General features: G+C 42.9%; 1 protein-coding gene across 1 annotated transcript in view; it reads left to right on the plus strand.

Annotated features, from left to right (window-relative positions):
• NIPAL2 (NIPA like domain containing 2) overlaps positions 1 to 16,148 on the plus strand; it is a 54,496-nt gene extending 38,348 nt beyond the window's left edge. Inside the window, exons 6-11 of the mRNA XM_064445431.1 lie at positions 3,276 to 3,372; positions 7,675 to 7,810; positions 10,157 to 10,245; positions 11,962 to 12,025; positions 13,379 to 13,473; positions 13,787 to 16,148. Coding sequence (XP_064301501.1) covers positions 3,276 to 3,372; positions 7,675 to 7,810; positions 10,157 to 10,245; positions 11,962 to 12,025; positions 13,379 to 13,473; positions 13,787 to 13,881 — 576 coding nt within the window. The 3' untranslated portion in view covers positions 13,882 to 16,148. The remainder of the gene's footprint in view (positions 1 to 3,275; positions 3,373 to 7,674; positions 7,811 to 10,156; positions 10,246 to 11,961; positions 12,026 to 13,378; positions 13,474 to 13,786) is intronic.
• The last annotated feature ends 5,736 nt before the right edge of the window (positions 16,149 to 21,884 follow it).

The raw sequence follows: 21,884 nt of genomic DNA on the forward strand, positions 1-21,884 counted from the left end.
AATCGTAGGTAACAGCTGGGGCACCCCCAGATAGTCCCTGTCTGTGTGAGGTCCTGTTAGGACCCATGCACTCTGCTTGCATGATGATGGCCTCTCTCTTGTCTTGTGATTAAAGGTGATCTGTTGGTGGGTCACTGAGTGGCAGAGAACCATAGAAGAATAGTTTGGCTGCTGGGCAGCACGAGATGAGAACTAATTGTTTGAATCTCATGCTTAGTGTGCGAGACTTGACAGAGCTGAAGAAACTTAAATAACAGCCCTGAAAAGCAAACATCAGCTTTGTCCCCACATTCAGCCACAGGACTGCCAGCTCTGGCCCTACATTGCTGCTGCTCTTGGGGCTTCCCCAGAAGACAGAAGCAGCCAAGCACACAGACCTGTGCGCCCCTTCCAGAGCTGCCATCAGGGACTTTTTTATGTCCTTTTGATAGTTTTGCTTGGCTGTTTCCTTTTAGAAGGGAGTCTTCTTGGTGCATTTATTTGCTTTTAAACAGGAGGAGATCACAGTGGAGCTTTACGGTAGTGTTAGCAAGAGAAAAGCTGATGACAGGATGAGGACTGATGGAGGGCTGACGGACAGAGCCAGCAACAGTGACTTGGCCCACTTGAGGTTGGTGGTGCTTGGCACTACCTGCCACTCTGGGTGTTGGAGTGAGGTGGAAGAGGGAGTGGAGCACCAGAGCTGGTGTGATGGAATGGTTTGAGCCAGCGACTGTCCCTGGGCTTATTTTTGGATGACCGTTCTTGCATAGTTTGAAATCTAAGTTGCAGGGCAGATGGTGGTGCCTCCTTCTACTGGCATTCTGACTAAAGTTGTATATGGGTTATAAAATGAATCAATACCTGAGGTGTAGCTGGCTGGCTACAGAAGGGCTGTCTCATGGGTTTCTGCAGACTCTCTGGCAACCACCCTGAGGGTGTGGGAGAGGTGACAGGTGCTCGGGTTTGCACTGGGGGGAAGCAGGTCTCACAGTGCTCTGTCACCTGGTGCCATGGCCCCATCCCAGACACACCACCCTGTGTGCGAGTCCTGAACTGGCACGTCATGGAAGAGGACACCTGGGACATCTCTGGAACTTCTTTTTTAGTTTGGGTACCTTTCCACGCGGGGAATACTTATTTAGCGCAGCTCTCTTCCATTCTGTTAGGAATTGTTCACTGTCAAAATAGCAACTGAAGCTGTTTGGTGGCTGTTGTAGCTGTAACCTTATAATGGGATATTCCCTCTGGCCCTAAGATGTGTTTGCCAGTGGCATGAAGAGCAAAGCTGCTACCTTTACTTCTGCTGTCGAGTTCCCTCAAAACCCTGTCATAGTTTTCCACAGACAGGCCAAGATGAACTCACATGTGTGCAGGTCATAACATGACTTGGTTTCTGATTTAGACATACCCCATGTTATGCTGTTGAATAAAGCTGGGGAGGCTGGCCAGGTTACTTACTGTGAGACTAAGGCAGAGACCTCTGTTCCACCCTCTGATGGCCCAGCTTTCACCTCTGGGTGCAAGCCTGGTGGGGAGGGATGTTGTTCTGGAGGGAGATGAGACCAGCACTCCACAAGAGACTGAAAAGATTATTAAACAAGCATTAGTCCAGGAATGCTTTTTTTTTTAACTAACAGCAAAATGCTTTATTATATTCCACACATTTTACAAAAAAAAAACAACCCACTACTTTACTTTTTTTTTTTAATCTTGTAATAAATATTTGACATTTTTTAAAGGAAGGTGGTATAAAAGTCAAATTTGTCCTTTTAATGTTCTGAGATGCAATTGTCTCTGAGTTGTCTTTGGGAGCAAGCGATCCATGTGAAGGTAAATAAAAAATGAATTAAAGCATAACTATATTCTGTTCATATTTTTGAACACTACTAAATCTGGGGAGGTGTGAGTGTGGCAGAGAATTTTAGTAACTGAATGTATCTGATGACTGCTTTCCTGCTGCAGTCACTCTCCAAAATGAGAAATCCGCTATGTTACATTATCTAACCACTGGTAGCAACTGTTCAATTGCTTCTTTGGAAATTTCATCAGCGCAACACCCAGGTCTTTTTGAGTCTAGTGCTGCCTTATGGTGACAGTTGATTTAAGACTGGAGTAGCATTATAAAACATAAATTAGTATGTTGGTGACAAAACCGAGGAGATAGACATGAGGATTTTCTATGACTTGTTTTGTTGGTAGAAAATTACAATAACCAGATTCGTTAATGATGACAATCTCATTTTCTGTCTTATTTCCCCTATTCAATTACTTTTCAACATGCACAAATGAACTTCTCTTTCTCCATGCAGTCTCTAAGGCTACCAGGCTTCTGAACACCTCTCAATGCAGAGGTCCATCACCCCTGTTTTCATGAGTCTTCTGGGTTTCACAAAAGCTTTCTGGCTCTTGCACTTGCTGTTTTCTTTAGGCATGGAGGGGTATTTGGGCAATGTGGGTAGGAGAGAGAATTCCCACACTTTTGAGATAGCAAAAGGCAAGAGTTACTAAGGGTAACTTGTCTCTGCAAGAGACACATTAACAGCAAGTCAGTAAATTTAACCGTCTGTCATTTAGCTGTCAGATGTTATTGAAACAGCAAGTTTGAACCATGCACAGTGTAGGTAAATCTGCTTCAGCAGCTGCAGATGTCCTGCAGCGTGGTCTGGTAGTGTGTCATTGAGCTTTTCAAGGTAAACTCCTGACAGGTACCTGTGATTTGAGAACTACCATGTGAAATAAGTATTTTTCTCCTTACAACATATGACAGAAAGTTTGAACAAAAGGAGTGTTTGGGGGGAATTTTTTAGTAGGACTGGGGAGAAGGGCAAAGAAGGTAGCAAAAATAAGTTTGCATGTCACAAAGAGTGACACTAGGAATACCATAGCTAGAAGGAGAGACTGCGGTTCCTCCAGGTAAGTGCTTTACTCCATGGGAATTATAAACAGTTTCTGTAAGAATTCTTACAAATAAACATGGGTATTTTTGCTGTCACATTAAAAAAAATCTTCTCAATGCTACTGGTGACAAGATAGAGCTGGAAGTGCAAAAAGAAAAACTAAAGAAATAAGAAATGCTCAAAGTTTAACTTTTGCTATAATAGGAAAGATGACAACAATTGTTTGATAGTTCAGTCAACTGGCAATAAGGTTAGTTTTTAGCAGAAGGTGCTCAATAAAGTAATTCGCCTTTGAACTGTTAGAGCAGAGAAAATGAATATGACGTCTCAAAGACTTTGAATGAAGCATTTATTAAATGGTTTCACAGTTCTGACTTTCTTCCCTTTTATTTTCAGATCTTAGAAATTATAATATTCTGCATTCTCCTCTATTTTTACAAAAGAAAGGCTGTGAAGCACATCGTGGTTTTGTTAATGATGGTAGCACTGCTGGGTAAGAACATATTATTCACTTTAATGTTCCTGTCTGTTACTTGATAATTCCCTGTCACTCAGTCTCCCCAGCTAGTTTAGATTAGGGACATTTCAAAGCAGCGTGCTGAAGGAGAATCACTGAAACATTTTACATGATTCTTACTGTGGTCTCTTTTTGAAGAGAAAAGCTGATTATGGAACATACTTTCTATGCTTATTGCTGGCATTATTTCTTTTTACAGATTTCATGAAATTAATATGGTGTGTGCAATGGTATTCTGAAGCTTTTTTTAAAATAATGCTTTAGCTTTAGATCCTGGGAAAGGGGATTATTTGCAACTTTGTTTTAGAGAGCAGGCTAGATGTGAAAATCAGTTCTTTAAAATGGAGCAGCTTAAGACCTTGTAAGTAAGTGCTCTGTAAGCAAATGCAGCGATGTGCTGTGTCTGTACGGGAACCTTCCTTTGAATTATCTATGCCTGTTTGCATATGCAACATTTCACACTTTACCACCTTTCCAGAAGCATAGCAAGAACTCAGTGGGCCACTGAAGTTTGCCTTCTGACTAATGTTGCCACAATCAATACCCAGGGAAACAAGAGAGATCATTTTATCAGGCAGCATTCAGTAAAGTTAAACTTGAGTCAGTTTTGAAAAATGTCAGGAGACTATCTCTAAAGCTCTACTGCTTGTAGGCATAGATTAAGAATTTGTCAACACCCTGTGGCTTCTCCTGTCCTTGCCTTGTCACTTCTCTGTGAAACCCTGATGGGACACTGCATTTCTTCGGTTGAAGTGAAAGGTGCTTGAACAGTGCCACTGAAGTCAATGGTTATATTTTCACTGAGTTCAGTGGGTGCATGTATCAGTCTGCAAAGACTTATAAAGCACATTTCTAATGGAGCGGGTCATGAGTGTTTTGATAAAACAGAATTTCACTAAAGTTTGCCAGGTACACAATTTGGATTTAACTGAATGTGAAAAACCCTCACAGATTTATTAACTGCCTTCCTTCAGATCCCTGACTGGCTTCTTACCCAGCTGAAAGCTCAGACTTTCAGATCGATTTTTTTGGGACAGTCTTCCCATTTAAGTTTCCTAGTGCTGGGAACATTAGGATCTGTAGTTCTGCAGAAGCCTTGATGGATTTCCACGCTCCGTGCATGAAGCAGAGATGGAAGAGCCCCAAAAGCGTTAGGTCTCACTGTTCAACTGCTCTTGGTTTGGACGAGTGCAGTGTGAGTCCAGCCATCCCTCCACTCCTAGCATGGAGCCTGGGAGCTTTGGCAGAGCTCACTTGAGCTGATCTGCAGCTTCCAACCCTGCCATGAGGAGTGATGAGTGGGTCCAGTCTCCTTGTCGCATAGTTGGAAGCATGAAGATTCCTGGATGGACTTCTATACTAGACTGCTGCGGTTTTGGGCAGACCCACCATGAAGGCTGCTCCAAGCAAGGTCAACACATGGCTCTAGAAGAGCTGGGCCATTGGGCTGTGTAGCCCTGCATACTTATTTTGCTGTGGAGCCAGCCAGCCCTGATGCCACTGGTGCCAAAGGGACATATGGAGCTGCTGAACAGCAGCAGGGCTGCAAATCCATGCCCCAGCAGGCACTAACTGCAGTTTGGTGGTCAGGCTGCAATCAACCAAAAATAACAGTTTCATCTGGTGGCTGCTGAGGTTTTGGTGAGCATATGCAGCTTCAGGAAGAATGTGTCATTATTTCTGCTCTATTAAAAAAAGACATAAACAAACAAGTCCTGGTTCATGGGAACTTTAGAAATACTGACATTTCCCTCGAGCAGGAAACCCAGAAATGTGGTTGGCTCCAGTTCCTGCAGCCATCCTGGTGCCTGGAAAAGGCCCACAAAGCTACACTTAGAGCCTTCTGCTTGGTCTCCAGTCTTTCTGCTGAGCAAAGTGATGGGGGCTGAGAGATGGCCCTGGGAGCTCTCTTTGCTCCCAGCTGTCTGACACATGCTCTGCCCTCAGAGGGCCCCAGCTGCGGCAGGGGTACACAAGGCTTGGGGCCTCTGCGCAGAAAACTCTTAGTGGCAGCTCATGGAAGGGGATTTCTGCCTTTTGTCATATCTGCACAGATACATTCCTGGTGCAGGGTTTGTACAGATGTAAATGAAAAGTAGAAAGGCTTCTTTAAAAAGAAGGCAGCCTTTGTGCTTCAGTGGATATGAGAGCCCCTTTCATTATGAAGAAAATACAGAGGTGATCGGAAAATCTGCAAATGTTTTGCTTAGTACAACTCTGCAAGTTCATTTGGTGAGAAAGATCTTACCTCATGTATATACTGGGACTTACAAGTTTGGGGAGAAATATTTCAGATTAAAGTGGGATTTCTGAGTTTCCTGTCCTAACAGCTGGAAAGTGACATAATTTGTCACACTAGCCTTGGGGGGGTCATTCTATCAGAGATAGAAAAACCATTTCCTAGGTTTTGAAATTCATTCCAGGGCTACTTTAACTGAAAAGATCATTCCACTTTTCAAAAAAACCAACCCAACCAACAACAAAAAAAAGAGAACAAAAAACACCCAATGCTTTCTTTTTTGTTTTGTTAAAATTGTAAGACATGGAAACTGCCCTTTCATCAGAAACAATTTTTCAGCAATCTTTACCCTTAGTGGGATAATTCAAACAACTAATTTTCACCTCTAAGTGTTCTTTTAAAATAGTACGTCCCCCTTCTTAGAGTTCAAGTCTCAATTTTTATGTAGGCTGGTTGTTGGGGCTTGAGTGTATGTTTTGGCTTTTTATCATACCATTAGCACCACTGCAGGCCAGGATTTTACCTCCTCTGCTCACTTTTACTGCTGTGTTTGTTAAACTGCTCCACCTATTTCCATTACAGAGCAACAAGTGAAGTACTAGGTGGAAAGGTTGTCATGAAAACAGTGAATTTCATGATGATGAACAGGATCATCACAAGATGTATGCAACTCTTAAACTCCCCCTGAACTTTTGGACTTGCTATAAGAAAAATGCTCGCAATCAAAACCACAGACCTGAATTTGTTCTTCTTCCCCCACCTTTTCTCCCAACCCTTGGCCTGAACTTTTTGCAGAGTACAGCTCTCCTTGCCAATCTGAATTTTGCAGTTACAGGAAGATGAATCAGACCACCGAAATCCAACACTCCTCAGCTCTGGAAGAGGGTGGAACTGGATCCCAGCTGGGGGACGGTGCTCCTGACGGTTAATTACCTTTCTTCAAAGGTCATCTCTGCACACTGACTCTTCTTATAATTTTTAGTTTCTTTTGAATTTGTTGCTTTTTATTTGCAGTAATCACAGCCTACTTGGGTTAGATTCAACAAACCAGGAGTGCACTACAGAAGGAAATCTAAAGTAACTCTTAGCTGAACTGTCAGCCACTTTTCTAAAGATGTATATTGCAAGACTTCTCTGAACTGGCAACATGTATTAAAAACATTGCCTGCTGTCGGAGATTTGTTTGTGGTAATGCAATGACAGTGACTAAATGGATTGAAAACACACTACCGAAGTATTCTATTCAGTGAGCTAAAACCAGTAATGGTCTTAAGAGCCTGGCCCCTGGAATGAAACACAACCCCCCGTGTTAGTTGTCTGCTCTCAGTACATAACCAGTGGGGAGAGTTAGGTGCTTTGTGATGAGATCCTGAAAGTCAGCTTTGGCCTGCTTTGGCCAGCTCCTGTCTCAGTAGAGAAATCCTGAGGGTGAGGAGTTATTTTAGGCTGCTGGTGTCACATGCCGGCTGCTATTAGGTGCCCCTGCTGCCTTGAACAGATAATGAGGCCTCTCAGACCTCTCCTGAATAATGCAACACGGGCTCCAAATTAGCAGCTGGAGCTCAAAAGTATGTCTGGAAGATGTGGAGGCTGTTGTACCACCTCTGACCGGTACTTCAGTGTTTAGGACATATGCCCAGCAGTGGGAAATGTATCCAGTTCTTTCCTCTACCTGAACTCAGCCTCTCTCACACATGCACACAGAGTCCTACTGCAAGATTTTACCTGACTCTAACCTCAGCTACCCTATTGAAAATGAGGAAATTTTAGGTAGATGCAGGGTTGCAGACCTCAGTGCTGCAAGAACTTCCAAGCAAAACACAAAGCACACACGGAGTTAAGGCCGCTCTGAGTTTAGGCAGTAGCTTGACAAGCATTTATAAAAGCACACACTTGACTTTAGGTGACAAAATCCTACCTCAGTGCATATTTAGGTGATCAGCTCTGTGGCTCTGACCCGGAACCTTGTCCTTCCTCACTGGTGCTCTGAGGTCCCTGCTGTGAATCCTGCCCTGCTAATCTCTCCCTTTCCCTTTTAGCATCACTGACTGTCATTGCTGTAAAGGCTGTGGCCAGCATGATAACACTCTCTGTGAAGGGGAAAATGCAGCTAACTTACCCTGTTTTCTATATCATGATTGTTTTAATGGCAACTTCTTGTGCTTTCCAAGTCAAGTAAGTGAGTTTCTACTTATCTTCTAACCTTTGTACCCATTTATCTGTCAGTTTTGTTCAGTACCAATATCGACTCCAGATCCAAGTTGCACTTAAGGGCAACAAATTCCTGGTAGACCCTTGATAGATGTTTATTTAGGCTTTATTTATCAGTTTATAAGTGATTAATTACACAGATGTTACCCCATCTCATTATCACCTTATGCAAGGTCTTCCTAAATGTAGTTCTAGTTTTGGCACAGGTTTTGAACTCATGAAATGAAATTTATGTTTATGTAATTTTTTTTTACTTTTAGCAACCTTCATTCCTTAATAATCCAATGGCCATGTTTATTCTTGTTATGCATGTCTTCTCCCTAGCTTATGTCACTCATCAAACCAAAGAAGAGAGTTTACCCCAACTTTCTCCCTGCATCTGTTAAATCTGCATGTTGTGCTTTGCTACCCTGTATGTCTGTACCTTTTTAAGAAACAGTTAACAGGCCTCTGGCCTGTTAAGTGATTGTTCTATGCTGCCTTCACAGATTGCTGGGAGTGGCAGCAGGGTAAAATATGGCTTGCAGCTGAACAGAGAGTCCATTCCCTTTATGCCAGTCCCTCTGCTTCAGGTGCTGATAGCATCATTCAGTAATCTCCTCTAGACTGCTCCAGTGCGAGTCTGAGTGTTTACTTGCATGATTATTTTCCGGTAGAAGAGCCAGCTCAGCTTTCTCGTGGCAGAACATACCATTCCCATGTGGAATCAGAAAGTCCATGGGTTATTATGCAGTGACTCTCCATGGCTGACTCAGGAACTCCCCTGTAACAGATTATAGAGTGATTTACATCCAGCTTGTCTTCACTGGGAGAACAGCTCAGGGCATTTAAAATACGAAATAAGCGATTGGTAAATAGGAAGCTGCTGAATTAACCTCTCCTTCTTGCCAGTTTTTTCTTCTTTTATTTGCTGGGTCAAAGTTAAAACAGAAGTGAAATGTGCCTATTTTATTCTCTGGACTCAGTGTCTCTTCCTCTGTTCTCTGTTAGACACATTTTCTAATAAAGACAGTGCTGTCAGGCTAAATTTTTTGCTTTATTTGTTTTCTCTCTTTCTTTTTTTGACTGTCGTGTGTTAGCTTAGAACAGCCTGTGCTGCAACATCCTCCTGGATTCAATGCTGGGCCTTGGTATCACTGTTTTAGTCCCTCTGACCAAGTTTGTTGCAAATGGGAGAAAATAACGAGGTGTTTTCAATGACTTCAAAATCCTGACTATCCTGTGGATATGTAGGATTTCTTTATTTTTAAAGCACCATGGAGACTGTTCAACAGTTGCTAAAATAACCATGCAATTACTTTAATGGCTAAAACAGATCCAAGCTTGGATTTTTACTGCACACATATATTGTACCAGTGAAACATTTAAGTACGATTCTTTTTATAGGTTTTGAATACACTCTGCAGCCTCCTGATTTTTCTCTTTCAGTCTGAAACACACTGTTCGCATAACAGGGTATCCACGGGTGCATCTGAGAGTTCACACTCATGATTCATCACCCTATGGGTAAATGTTGATAGGTCTGGTCTCTGTGCAAGTGGGTTAATTGCTTTGCCTTTTTCATCTGCTGATGCAGACTGTGCAGGCTGCCCCACGGCCAATGTCTTGGTCCTGCAGGTTTGTGTGCAGTGTATGCTCCTGCACACTTTGCTCATGATTCTGGTTGAGGGTTTGTGTTGCTTTTCTGAGAGGCACAGCAGAGAGTTTCCAACCAAAGGAGCACAGGCTCGGAGCCACCTTCCTGGACTTTCCCAGCAGAAGCGAGTGTGTCTGGGGTATGATTGCATGGATAAACATACAAATATGTGTTTTAGCCAAGTTGGATTGAGCAGTAGCAGCAATGTGGACTTCAGCAAAGTGAAACAGTTCCTATGAGGACTTGCGTGTTCATGTCCATGCTGCAAATATACCCTTACACAATCTGTTTAAATTAGAGCAGCTTGTCCCTGGCTGCTCGCAGGCAGCACTGCTTCCAAGAACCAATGCAGACCATAAGCAGTAATACCCTAGCATTCCTCCCTTATCTGCAGCAGACAAAATTTTTCCAATGCTGCTTCAAAGGACTCTCCAATGACAGCCTATGGCCAGAATAATCCACACCAACCTTCTTGCTTTCACCTATTTGTTTGTACTCTGCAGAGTCAAAACCAGAAGGTAAATTCAATACATGTATGCATCTGGCCAGGGCTACTTGCTATTGTGGTAAGAAATGGTCACACTTATTGTTAAACCGACATAAAGTGGCTTAACCTGACTTAAATTGCAATGAACCTCCTATAGGCATGAGGTGCAATAACGCTTGTCTTCCAGGTTCTTGAATCAAGCAATGCATCTGTACGAAGTGACAGCAGTTGTACCCATTAATTTTGTGTTCTTCACCACCAGTGCCATCATCTCAGGTTTGTTTCTGGCTTTTTGCCTCCACAGAATGATTTTCCAAACATCAGGTTTCCAAGAATTACTGCCTGTGAACAGGAACACAAACCGGTCATGTTTGTCTTCGTAAAAAGAAGTTTTTCCTAAGTGATAGGTGTTTAAGTTCTGAAAAATGAGTAAGTTCACAACTTTTGAAGCAAAATAAAAATAATCAAATTCTAGCATTTCCAGAATAGATGTGTACAGTTTACTGTGCCTTGCTGGCTTACTAGAAGTACCTGCATTTATCCTAGCCTCATCTTGACATCCAGTAAATGCGTTTACCATGTGCACACCAGCCTCTTCATATCCGAACTGGTAGAGTAATTTTAACAGCCTGGCAAACTACTCAAATGACAACCAGCTGTGTTTCATAGTAGTTAGTGTATATTCCATTTCAGAAGGTGGAATTCTAGGTTAAGTGAAGGAAATAAAATTACTCCAAAGACCTTTTAAGCATTTAACATTTTATTCTGGGTGAGAACTTTGAACTCAGCATTGTTAAAGAGGGACTGCAAATCTTGGAAATGGTGCACAGAGTAAGAACATGAGCAGGGAGAACGACTAAGATGCTGTATCAGCAATGAGCCAAAATGATCATGTTGTTAGAACATTTATGACTCATTTTAACACACACTGGGGGCTTTCCTGTCATTGCTGTGCAGGAGTTTCTCATGCAGAGCTGCCATTAATGAGAAGGGGAGTTAGCTTCACGCACAGATTGCCTCAGCACCTGTGTTAGAAGAGACCTACACTTTGTGACTGAGAGGAGACTTTTGCCAAAAAGGGGTTGCGTTCTTGTGACCATATGGGGAGTTTGGCCTTGTGCCTCCTTAAAAGATCAAGTCCCTATTCAGGAATGGCTTAATAGCTTTGAGACTGGATACACATGCATTTGCACCAGGTTAGTTAAACCAGTGTAGGGCTTAGAAGAACAACCTCTGCTGAATCTTGCTGGGGTGCTCGTAGAAGATACCTCATCTCATGATTGCCCCAGTTATAGCCTTTGAAGGTACAGTCACACTTCAGCTGCACTGGTTCACAGTCTGGCATTTCTAAGAAAAACTATGCTCATCACTGGTTTAAAGCTAATATACTCAGTTGTGAATTGGGGCAGCTGAGATCCAGATACACATCTGGTTCTGTCACCTCCACTGCAGAGGCGCTAATTCCTAGAAGAGGGGTGACCAGAAAGAGCTAGTGATCCCTTCAGCCAGAAAGATTTGGCACACTTGGCTGCTGGAACCCTTAACTTGGTGTAAACAATTGGTTCCCAATTGGAGTTAAGACGTCCACATGGTCCGTTGGAGTGGCTTAACTAAATCCATGAAGAACCTGTTAGCTATATTGGCGTGACTCTGCTTGTGAATAAGACCTTGAGTTTGACCTGCATAACAACTGCTGCTGGCAATGCAAAAAATACCTGCATCTGTGCAGTTACTAACACAGCACATGCTCCAACCTGATAGATTAAATCTTCTCCGGTCCCATGCAGTACCTTGAGAAAGCCTAGGTAACAGCATATGGGCACATAAAGTGAACCCCTCACAATGTGTATTAATACCTTATTTGGGATTTTTTTCCCTCCATTTGAGCATGAGACTGCTCCTGACACACACACCACCACCCCCCCTCCGATGTAATTCATATCACTTGGAAGCCAGTCAAGATCTGCAATTCTTGTTTCTGTCACATTCCAGGGGTCGTATTTTATCAGGAATTCCAAAGCGCAGCTTCTCTGAGCGTGTTCATGTTTCTGTTCGGGTAAGTGTATTGACCTGAAATCTGCACTAACATTTGTACTGAAACAGCATTGCCTTACAAAATCCTTTCTTTTCTCAGTAAGAAGAAACCCATTTTGTTATTAAAGTATTATGGAATAGCCATTATAGTAGGATAAAAAAACATTAAAGGAAAGATTGATGTCTGTGCTTTGGGAGTTTGGAGGCCTGGTTTTGAATCCAAATATGTAAAAATGTGAGACAGTTATGAACTACTAATCTCATGATGGAATGAAAAACCAGCAGCATGTGTTCCTTCAGCAGGAAAAAGAAATCACTGCTCTGCACCAAAGGTCATGTTATAGTGAGTGCTTTTACAACAGCAAGAAATCTCCTCCCATGTTACCTTCCACTTGCGTGTCCGGCTGGTCTTTGCTGCCATTAGGTGCAGGCAATTACATGAGTCGCTTGCCTACGAGGCAGTACTATAATGTCTCTTCTTCATCCTCCTGTGCCAAGAAAGACACAGCATGCCTGTGGAAAAGTTCAGAGCATGCTAAGAAGCTGTAAACAATAGATGTTTGAAGAAGGGCCTAGATGTTGCGAGAGCAGAAACCTTCTGCTGGCTACCATGACTGTAATAACTCTGGGGACAGGTGGCAATTACTTGATAATGGGTGCAAGATGGTTAAAAGCATCTGTGATTCTGTGATCTCCCAGAACTGCTGGAGGTGTCATGCCACAGTGCTACCAAATAAATGGGGTTGATAGCTGCAGCCATCTTTGGGCTCTGCAGTTGGACCAGAGTAAGTGCACACAACCACTATCTTGTTTGACTGCAGGAAAGTGACAGAAAATGGAGATGAGCAAATTCAACCCATGTATTTGGCAGGCAGGAGTTAGTGGTTGTGTGTCCAACACAGAGCGGATAGAAGATTTATCCAAGCATAGCAGTTTCTCATTGCTCCTGGCTTACAGCTTGCCCTTGAGACACACAGTCAAAGGAGAAAAACAACAGAGATGTTGATTGTCTGCAGCTAGACTGAGTTGTTAATGAAATTGCAAATGCTAGAACGCTAGCTTAGATGTTCTGTGAAGATTTGCTCAGGGATTCAAATATTGTGGTCTCACACGCACAGGCATTTGATTAGGTATATATTGCTGAAAGTGTCATTTTACCTGCAGAGCCTTTGGAACTGATGATGAAGCTTCAGGAAGCAAAAACTAGTGTGAAAGGGAGCCCAAGATGAATTTATAGAGCTGCCAGTAAGAAAAGTTTCTTTATAAACTGAGCAGCTTGGGTTTGGAAGTCCTTGAAAAAGAAACTTGGAAAGAAATTCTCATCCCAGACACACCGAACTGTTTCTAATGATACTATGCCACTGTTATTTTGCAGGTGTCTCCTATCTTTCCTTGGTGTATTTGTAATTGCAAGAAACAACAAAGAGGAGCATTTACAAATTCCTTTTATTGACTGTGGACATATTCCTGGTAAGTAGGGCTTTTTTTCTCTCTCTGTTTAAAAATGAGATATCAGATAATGGGATGACCTAGGAGAGTTGAGTCACAAGTGTGCTCTAGTCATACTTAATAAATATACTGTTCCCTTATTTTCTATTCCTGCTCCCAACAGATTTTTCAAAGAATTTTTCAGAGTTTTTCCAACCTATTGTTACAACCAGTCAAATGAAAACAATGATTACTGGAGCAAAGAATGTTGAAATGATGGATTGGTGGGGGATTTGTTTTATTAAAATTCTTCACAGAGTTGTTGTTTTTCCCTTCTCTCACCCTATTTCCTTAGGACAAAAAATGACAAGCAAAATACAACCAGATTCTCACAGTTCACGCTATGGCACTTTAAATAATGAAGATGACTCGGTGAAAAGTCAAAGCTGAAAGAAACAAGCACCTTACATGCCAATAACAGGAGGAATGCCACTGGAACAAGGATCAGCAGCACCTTTTTGTTGGACATATTCAAGTATATTATGAACTTCTGTATGTTGATGAGCCATAGTATTATTTAATCCTACTTAATTTATCCCATGGCTGTCCCAAATGTGTTCTGAAGATAAAGGAAGCCTTAAGAAAAGCTAAATAACCATTCATGAAACTGAATATTCTCCTAGTATCAATGCTCTTGGGGGTATTTTTAGAGTCTTGATTGCCTTGAAATGCAAACAGGCACAAAACAGGATTATAAAAAATCCCCTTTGAAACCTCCCAGGTCCATGTAGATGCTTAAAGACAATGGTGGCAAATGAGAAGAATTTTCATAAGTGACTTCAAAGTATTCTGCTATATATATAATACCTTTAAAAAATCTGATCCTTCCTGTTCTGGAGTCAGAACTGTGGACATATACACAGTATACACAAACATGTATACACAAAGTATTTTATATTATGTGTAGAGGGAAAATCCCAACTATCTTCCACCATCAGATTAATTCTCTTATCTTACAAGGAAATAAACACCTGTGTGAGGAGTGGAAAGGAAGAGAGCATTTGTCATAAATATAGGCACATGTGCACCTGCACACATTTGAGGTGCCCAGCCAAGGCAGAGCTATGGAACCTTGCTTGACATTTTACATCTTCCCAGAAGAGTCTGGTGCGCTGGGCTGGGCTGGGCTATCCTTTCTGTTAGTATAGTCTAGCCTGAGGTTTAGCCGCTGTTTTCAGGAAAACAAGGGTTTAGTAAAGAAAGTGCTAAGTTCTCCAGAGGGAATATGGTGGCCAGGCTCCCTCCCTTGAAGTGTCTTGGAAAAATACTCCTAAAAAAGAAAAGTAGGGCAACTCCTGCCTCCTTCCCAAACAGCTGGTAATCCTGGATGAGGAAAGGCTGTAAAAAGCAGGATCACAAAGAGTTATGGTAACAGTACAGTTTCTCTCCTTCTTTAAATGGTAGTGTCTCCACACTGATTTGAAGAGCCAGCAGTGATGGGAACCACGGCAGTACAGGCTCTGTGTTCAGGTCTGGGAGGTCTCAGTGTCCCTCAGTCCCAATCTCCCAGCAAGAAACCTTCTTCCGGGAATTCATCATGGGTCCACTTACCCCTGCCTGGTAGCACTGATTTACCTCAGCCAGCACAGCAGGAGTCAGACACCTCCTCTGCAGAAACAAGTGAAAGTGCTCTTGAAAAGTGTTTGCATCTTGGACAAGATTCTTCTTTGAGATTTGAATTAATCTGCAGTAATGGACAGGGGCCACACACTGTGTGTATTTTGTTTCAGTGGGATGTCAGGAAAGGAGGTCCCTTTTTTTCCAAAATAGTTGTTTATTTCATTTTAAGACAGGTACAGCTGAAGATCCATAAAACAGTTTCATTTCAAACCCCACAGAGCTGCAGTTTTTCCTATGCAGCATTGTCCCAGGAGCCAGGCTGCGGGGTGGGGGGTTGTGATGTTTTTTTCCAGTGTGGATTTTTTCCAGCTGGCACAAGACTCTGTGTCTGCACCTTACTTGTACCAGCTGCCTGGCTGTGGCCTTTCTTTCCCCTCTTACAGCTTGAGTTCAAGTTTCTGAAGCTTAAATTTTTTTTTTTAAAAAAAGCATATTATTTTTGTATGCTTTCTCCAGAGAATAAGGGCATGCCTCTTTCTTTTGCAAGTCAGATTTAAGCCACTTTCTAAGTCTCAAGTGACAGTGTGTGCTAAAGTTGGAAATAGAAGGCCTACAGTTGTTCATTCTGTGACCTGGGAAACAAATTGCATGAAATTATTTGTTTGGGGGGTTTTGTTGTTTGATTTTGGGGGGTTTTTTTGTTGGTTTGGTTTGGTTTGTTTTTTTTTAAATGATTGGCCTTGGACATCTTTCCCAAATCTGTTTCCATGGTTCAGGAGTGCTGAAGGAGATAGTAAAGGTTACCACACATAGGATTTTCTCTTTAAGGCAGGAAATCAAATGTAAAAATCTCTGGCAAAAGTTATTATTTACTTTAAACTACTGTATTTCTTCTTGAATAACACTTATTTTCTTCTTATGAGTTTATAAAAAAAATTATAAAGGTTAAAATGTTTTCTGTAAACTTGAATGAAATTGAAATTAATTTATGGAGCAAATTACTGGTGGGAATTACGTACAATTAAAACTTGTGACTTGACATGATTTTTGAGAAGTGAGCATGTTCCAACTCATTAATGTATTACAAGATCGGAAAAACTCAGTGATGAGAATTCATTACTGCTCTGCCAAGAAAAGGACATGATTTGTTTCAAGAATCAGTTTCTAATCAATGTCATTTTTAGATTCTGTCTGAGATATTTAGGTTGCAAACACCACAGGCAAATGCCTGCTAAAAGAAAAGCCTTTTCACTGGAACACAAAAAAGTCTCTGGAGCCCTTCTCTCTAATAATGTTATTTTCTTATGACGCTTGTCCTGACATCAAAAATGTGGGAAAGATATAAACTGCAAAACTTGCACCTGCAGGCTGAACTTTCTTGAACAGATCCTCCTTGGGATCTGAGGAAATCAAACCATGGGAAGGCGTGGTGGGCAGGCGGTGGCTCACATGGTCTCCCAGGCTCCAGCCTGGGATTTTTGACAGATCAGAACCAGCAGGACTTGTTTAGTGCTTGTTCCACTGCTGGTCACGCTGCAGTGAGAGATGAAGTATTAACTGGCCATGGGCCTGGAAATGGGAGCTCTGAAGTAGAGCAAGGCCATTTAATTTTTGCCATAAAATATCAGGATGTGTTTACTAAATGGCTTCAGTTGGCAAAAATAAATGAATTTTGGATGGGATTTGTATTTCTGCCAATGGTAGGGGCCTGGTGTTCACCTGGCAGGCTTACTGCCTGCTCCTCGCTACAGCCCAGCTTTTGGTGGCCTCATGTCTTTTGTGCAAGGGCACTGGTCACCTAAAAGCCAAAGGAGGTTGGACATTATAGGGGTTTGATCTTCTGTGCTTTGAAGCTGTGGTTTCATGCACCTGGTATGCTGCTTGAACAGTTCAGTGCTGCTAAAAGTCTCACCCTCTTTTTCCTGGCTGTGAGGCCCTGCATGGCCTCTGGCTATCTGTGAGCCAGTTCAGCTCACTCACTCCGCAGAAACCATCTGCTTTCTGTTCCTTGCTGGGATGGCTCTCTGAGCTGAGCCAACCAGGCTGACTGGAGCGTTTGGTGGGAAGAGGGGAAAGGGATGAGAGGGACCGAGACCTCTCTTCTTTAGGGGGAAGTATTATGTTAGTTGTCTCCTTCTGAGGAACTTTTCACTGTACAGAAAGCGTCCTGCTAAGCTCACTCCTCATGTGTCACCATGTCCCAAATGCAGCAGTTATGAGCTTCCTGAATCACTTTTAAGTGTCTGAATCCTGCAGCAAAACCCTGAGCGAGACAGCATTGAGAGGCTCCTCATGGGGCTAAGATAGGCATCTTGTGGCACTAGGAGTGTCCTATGGTCAGCTAGAAGCCCAGACACATGTCTGACTATACAACTTGTTCTAAGGACTGATTTTGCTATAAGGTGCACAAACAGCACTGGAAGGATCGACTGGGACCAAAAGTCTTCTGAACTCAGAATGGTTTCCCCTTGCGATCTCTCCTTCCAACCCACTTTATGCAGGATCACTGGTTATTTGCAGAGAAAAATGTTGACTCTGACAACACTGGGGTGCAGCTGATTAGACCGAGCTAACTGTCTTTCAATTTGCCCTTTTGTTAGTGTCCTCTGAGGCTTGGCCTTTATTTCGTGTTTAAATTGGATTGTTTATTCCTTTTGGAGAAATCAGCTGGACTGTGTTAGCAACTAGCCCAAGGAGAGAGAGGCTAACCACCATAATTATTATTGGAGGGGCAGGCTGGAAGATTTACAACCTGAAGCCACTTCAGGAGAAAAAGATAGAGAAATGTTTAGTGTTCTGGATTCTCAGGAGTTTGAGAAATCCCGTGTTTGAAATGCTTCTGGGTTCTGGGATAGAATTAGGGACACCAATGAATAAATAGTGATTCCTTGTATTTTTGTATGTGGTTTTAGTTTGGCTCTTCTTTTTTTCTTCTAACTGATTTGGGAGTGAAGGATGACTGTTCTCTGCCTAGAGATGCAGAGAGGAAATAAGACATTCCCTTGGCAGATGGGAGATGGTTCAACCTTTTGAAGCTGGGAGAAGTGTAAATGCACCTTCCAAGCACACTGGCTAAAGTAACCATTGAGTTATACAAGAAGGCAGCACTGGCAAATACATCACTACATATTAAGCAGTCATATCCATTTAGAAAGGATCATTGTCCTCTTGTCATGTGTTAAATCTGTTCAGAGCACATGTAGCTGATGTGGCCACTTAGGCTGCACATAAATGTAGTTTTGAAGCACGCTGAACCAGTCTGTGGGGTCTGGGCCCCTTGAGCATCATATCGATGCCTCTTTGGCATGTACTGTCTTGCATGCAGAGCTCTGCCAGGTCCTCCCTGTGTGGAAATTAGACTGTGTGGTGAGTACACACCACAGGCTTACTCTGACTAGAAGATACAGTATTGTCAGGGCATTTCCCTTGACCGGGGAAGTGTTTATAGGGTACTGCCCTACAAGGAAGTTACACAAACCTACAGACTTTGGTTACGTTCCTTTTACTTTGCAATTCCCACCAGAGAAAGCGAGGGCAATTTTGGGTATCCCCAGAAGCAGGATTATTGGCACCTCAGGAACTTCCAGGCTCAACAGATGGACCCTAAGAGAGTTAGGTGGCTGCTGACTAGGTTTTGTATTTAATCTAAATTCCAGTTTTTCAGTTAGACCCCTAAAGTTTGTCCAAGCCTTTGAGGGAGAAAGTGTATTTAAATCTGCAGTAGCATTTTGACTGCTGATGGACTGAGGCATTGGTGCCAGGGGGATTTGTGTCAGTTCACAAGGTAACAAGGAGGGAATGATGTTTGGCAACGGAATCAAAAATGTGTCGTAGTGGCAGGAGAGTTTTGCATGAACACAGAGGAATGACTCCAGGGGATCACTAATGTACAGTGGTCTCCCAGCTTTCTTGTTGACAGTGTCAACAAGGCATTTATTGACCGTTTTCTAAGTGCAGCTACTGTAAAGGAATGGTTAAATAGGTGGTTCTAACACTGGCTGTTCTACATGAAATGAATGTGCCACTGTAGCCCATGGCACAAATACCTTAAACATGAAAAGTGGCCTGTGGCCACTGATGAAGGACCCAATTTCTGTACTTTGCTAGATCACATTGGGAAAAATAGAAATGATTGATTTAAACCTCCAGGACAAATACGTGCTTGCCAGAGCTCCAGTTGGAGATTTCCAGTCTTGGAATAGGCATTGCCTTGCCTAGATGAAATCGTTGGAGTCTGCGGCCAGGTCTTTTGCCAGAATAATTAAACTAGTTGAAAGAACAGCACTGTCATTTTTCTTCTGTTTGATAGCTGGTGGACATAAATCCAGAGCAGCATGAACACAAGATCAGGACTTTTCTCTCCATTTGAAAAAAAAAATGTAAATGTTTTTCTTGAGTTTCAATAGTACATGTACTGGGCCCAGAGATTTATGCCATCATGTTCTGTGGTGCTCTCAGCCAAGAGGAGGAGAGAAAACTTGCATGGCACAGAGTTTGCTAATTAGGCAGTTCTTACCTGTCACTGTACATTACTGCTGGTAACAGGTCGTATGGCAATAGAATACAACAACAAAGTACTGGAGCTTCTCTTCAGTTTTCCAAGTACAGCTGTTCTGTGTTTTACAAGGGAAAGGAGCTGAGGAATATGATTTACTATTACTAAGCATCGCAGTTACCCATGTGTTTATTTTTTCCAGACAATATTTAACAGTTAACTAACAGGCACTGACTGGATGCTGGGTGTGTGGATGTGCTGCAGGATTCAATGCAACAGTGTGAATAATGGCAGGTTGTTCATATAAGAAGGCAGCTCAATGTCATCTGGCCTGGCCTCCTGCACAGCTCCAGTCAGGCAAGCTCCTCCAAGCACTTCTGTGTGAACCCTCTGGCCCGTCTACAGAAGAAGGCACCCCGTCCTCTCCTACTAGTTGAAGTAGAGGATCTACCAATGCCATTAGTAATTTGTACTAGCAATGAGTCATTGTTTGCTTTTGAACTGTGCCTTATGTCTATTTTAACTTGTCTGGATTTAGCTTGCAGCTATTTGTCTTTTGCCAGTGATTTAAAGCACTTAGTAAGTCCCTCTAGTAAAATACAGTAAGATGACTTGGACTTTTTGCTAAGCCAAACAGACGGACCTTTTAAGTCTCTCACCATCAGACATTTCTGTCAGCCCTCAAATTGTTTTCTGTGGTTGTTTTCGGTTCTCTCTCCCTTTTTCCAGTGTCTGCAAGTGGCAAAATACAGAGTAAAAATCAGATCCTATCAGTGTTGAACCATTAACACAGAACTGGACCAGACCCAGCATGCCATGATCGGGTGCCCAGCTTCCCCTCTTCCCACAGCTGCAGCCCTGACACCTCTCCCAGGAGATGCCTACACTTTCTGTTTTGACACTGTAATTTAACAGCAGCTCTTTTGCATGCCCAGAGATGCAGCAGCCTCAATTATTTTCAGTGCTTAGGCTTCTGACTCATTGCTGCATTTGGTGACGTTCCAAAGAGTAGGTGCCCCTGCTCAGAGGTCTCTGGGAGGCCCAGCACAGCAGGGGACTCCAAAACCCTCTGGCCCACGGACTGGCACAGACATGGTGGCACCTGGCAGGGATAGTAAGCAATCTCACAGAGCTGCTTTTTCTCCAGCGCCTGAGAGATTTGAGAGCTCAGCCTGGGTTTGAAAGGAGGGTGACTCATTCGGTGACTGTTTCAGGTGCAGTAAGTATATAGGCTCTGGTAGGGGTGCTTGGATGTGGGGACACCCTGCCCAGGTCAGTTTCTCTCGCCTCAAGGATGGTGATGGTTCACCAGGGAGAGAAGATGATGATATTCATGGCAGAAGGGCTACTGCTCCCTCTGCCCCTTGCCATTCACAGCCTCACTGGGAGGATGTGTTTTGAAAGCAGCATCTCTCCTCTAAGAGGACACAAGCGTCTGCTAGCGCTGAATGGGGCATCCAAACCTCAAAGAGCAGCAGGATGTGCATGCCAGCCCTGGTCTCTTTGGCTTATTCAGGTGATCAGCTGCTTGCTTGGGCTGTGGATGTCTCCACCCTGAGGTGCCCAAGGCTCCCCACAGGGTCCTGCTTCCTTGGTGGACCCTGTGCTTCTGGTCCTGCTTCTTCTCCCTGCAAAATGGACAAGACTCCCCCAGCCCTTTTGGGGATCTAGGTTTTGAAATGCATTTGTTTGGATAGAACGTTGTGGTGCATTTACAGCCCAAGGTCCTGTGTTACACCACAGAGCAGGCACAGCTATTTTGCTGTACCTTTGCAAATGTGAATAGCTTAAACTCAGTGCTTTGAGGTGTTCGGGGTGGTTTTTCTTAGTAATTTCAAATGAACGGATCAGTCACCTCAATTAGCCTAAGATAATTTGTGGTGGAATTCTTCATTAAAAAAAAAATAATGCTGCTTTTAATAGTGAAGTCTTTGCAATAAAAGGCCATGCTGGAGCACTTTGAATGTGATTACAGTGACTCACATTTTTAATGGCTTTTTTTATCTCAAAATGGCTTTTTTCCAAACAAAGTCCTACAAGGCCTCATATAACAAACAAGGGTTACTGCTCTTTTCCACACATAACATGAAAAATATCCTTGAGCGGAGCGAACTGCAGCCCATCTGCTGTAGCTTGGCCCGGCGAGCAGTGCAGCTCCCTGACCATTACACATGGCTCTTAGTAAAGCAAACCACCTGCTTCCTGCATGAGGTCCTGCCTCGAGCCTCCCCAATGCTTCTCTGAGGAGGAAACCCATCCAAACCGCTGACAGGGGATGACAACCTTGGCATTCCCGTTTGCTGCATTTGTTCTTATGCCATTTGTTGTTCACTCAAGT

The sequence above is a fragment of the Phalacrocorax carbo genome, chromosome 2 (assembly GCF_963921805.1).
Source record: "Phalacrocorax carbo chromosome 2, bPhaCar2.1, whole genome shotgun sequence".
Lineage (NCBI taxonomy): Eukaryota > Metazoa > Chordata > Aves > Suliformes > Phalacrocoracidae > Phalacrocorax > Phalacrocorax carbo.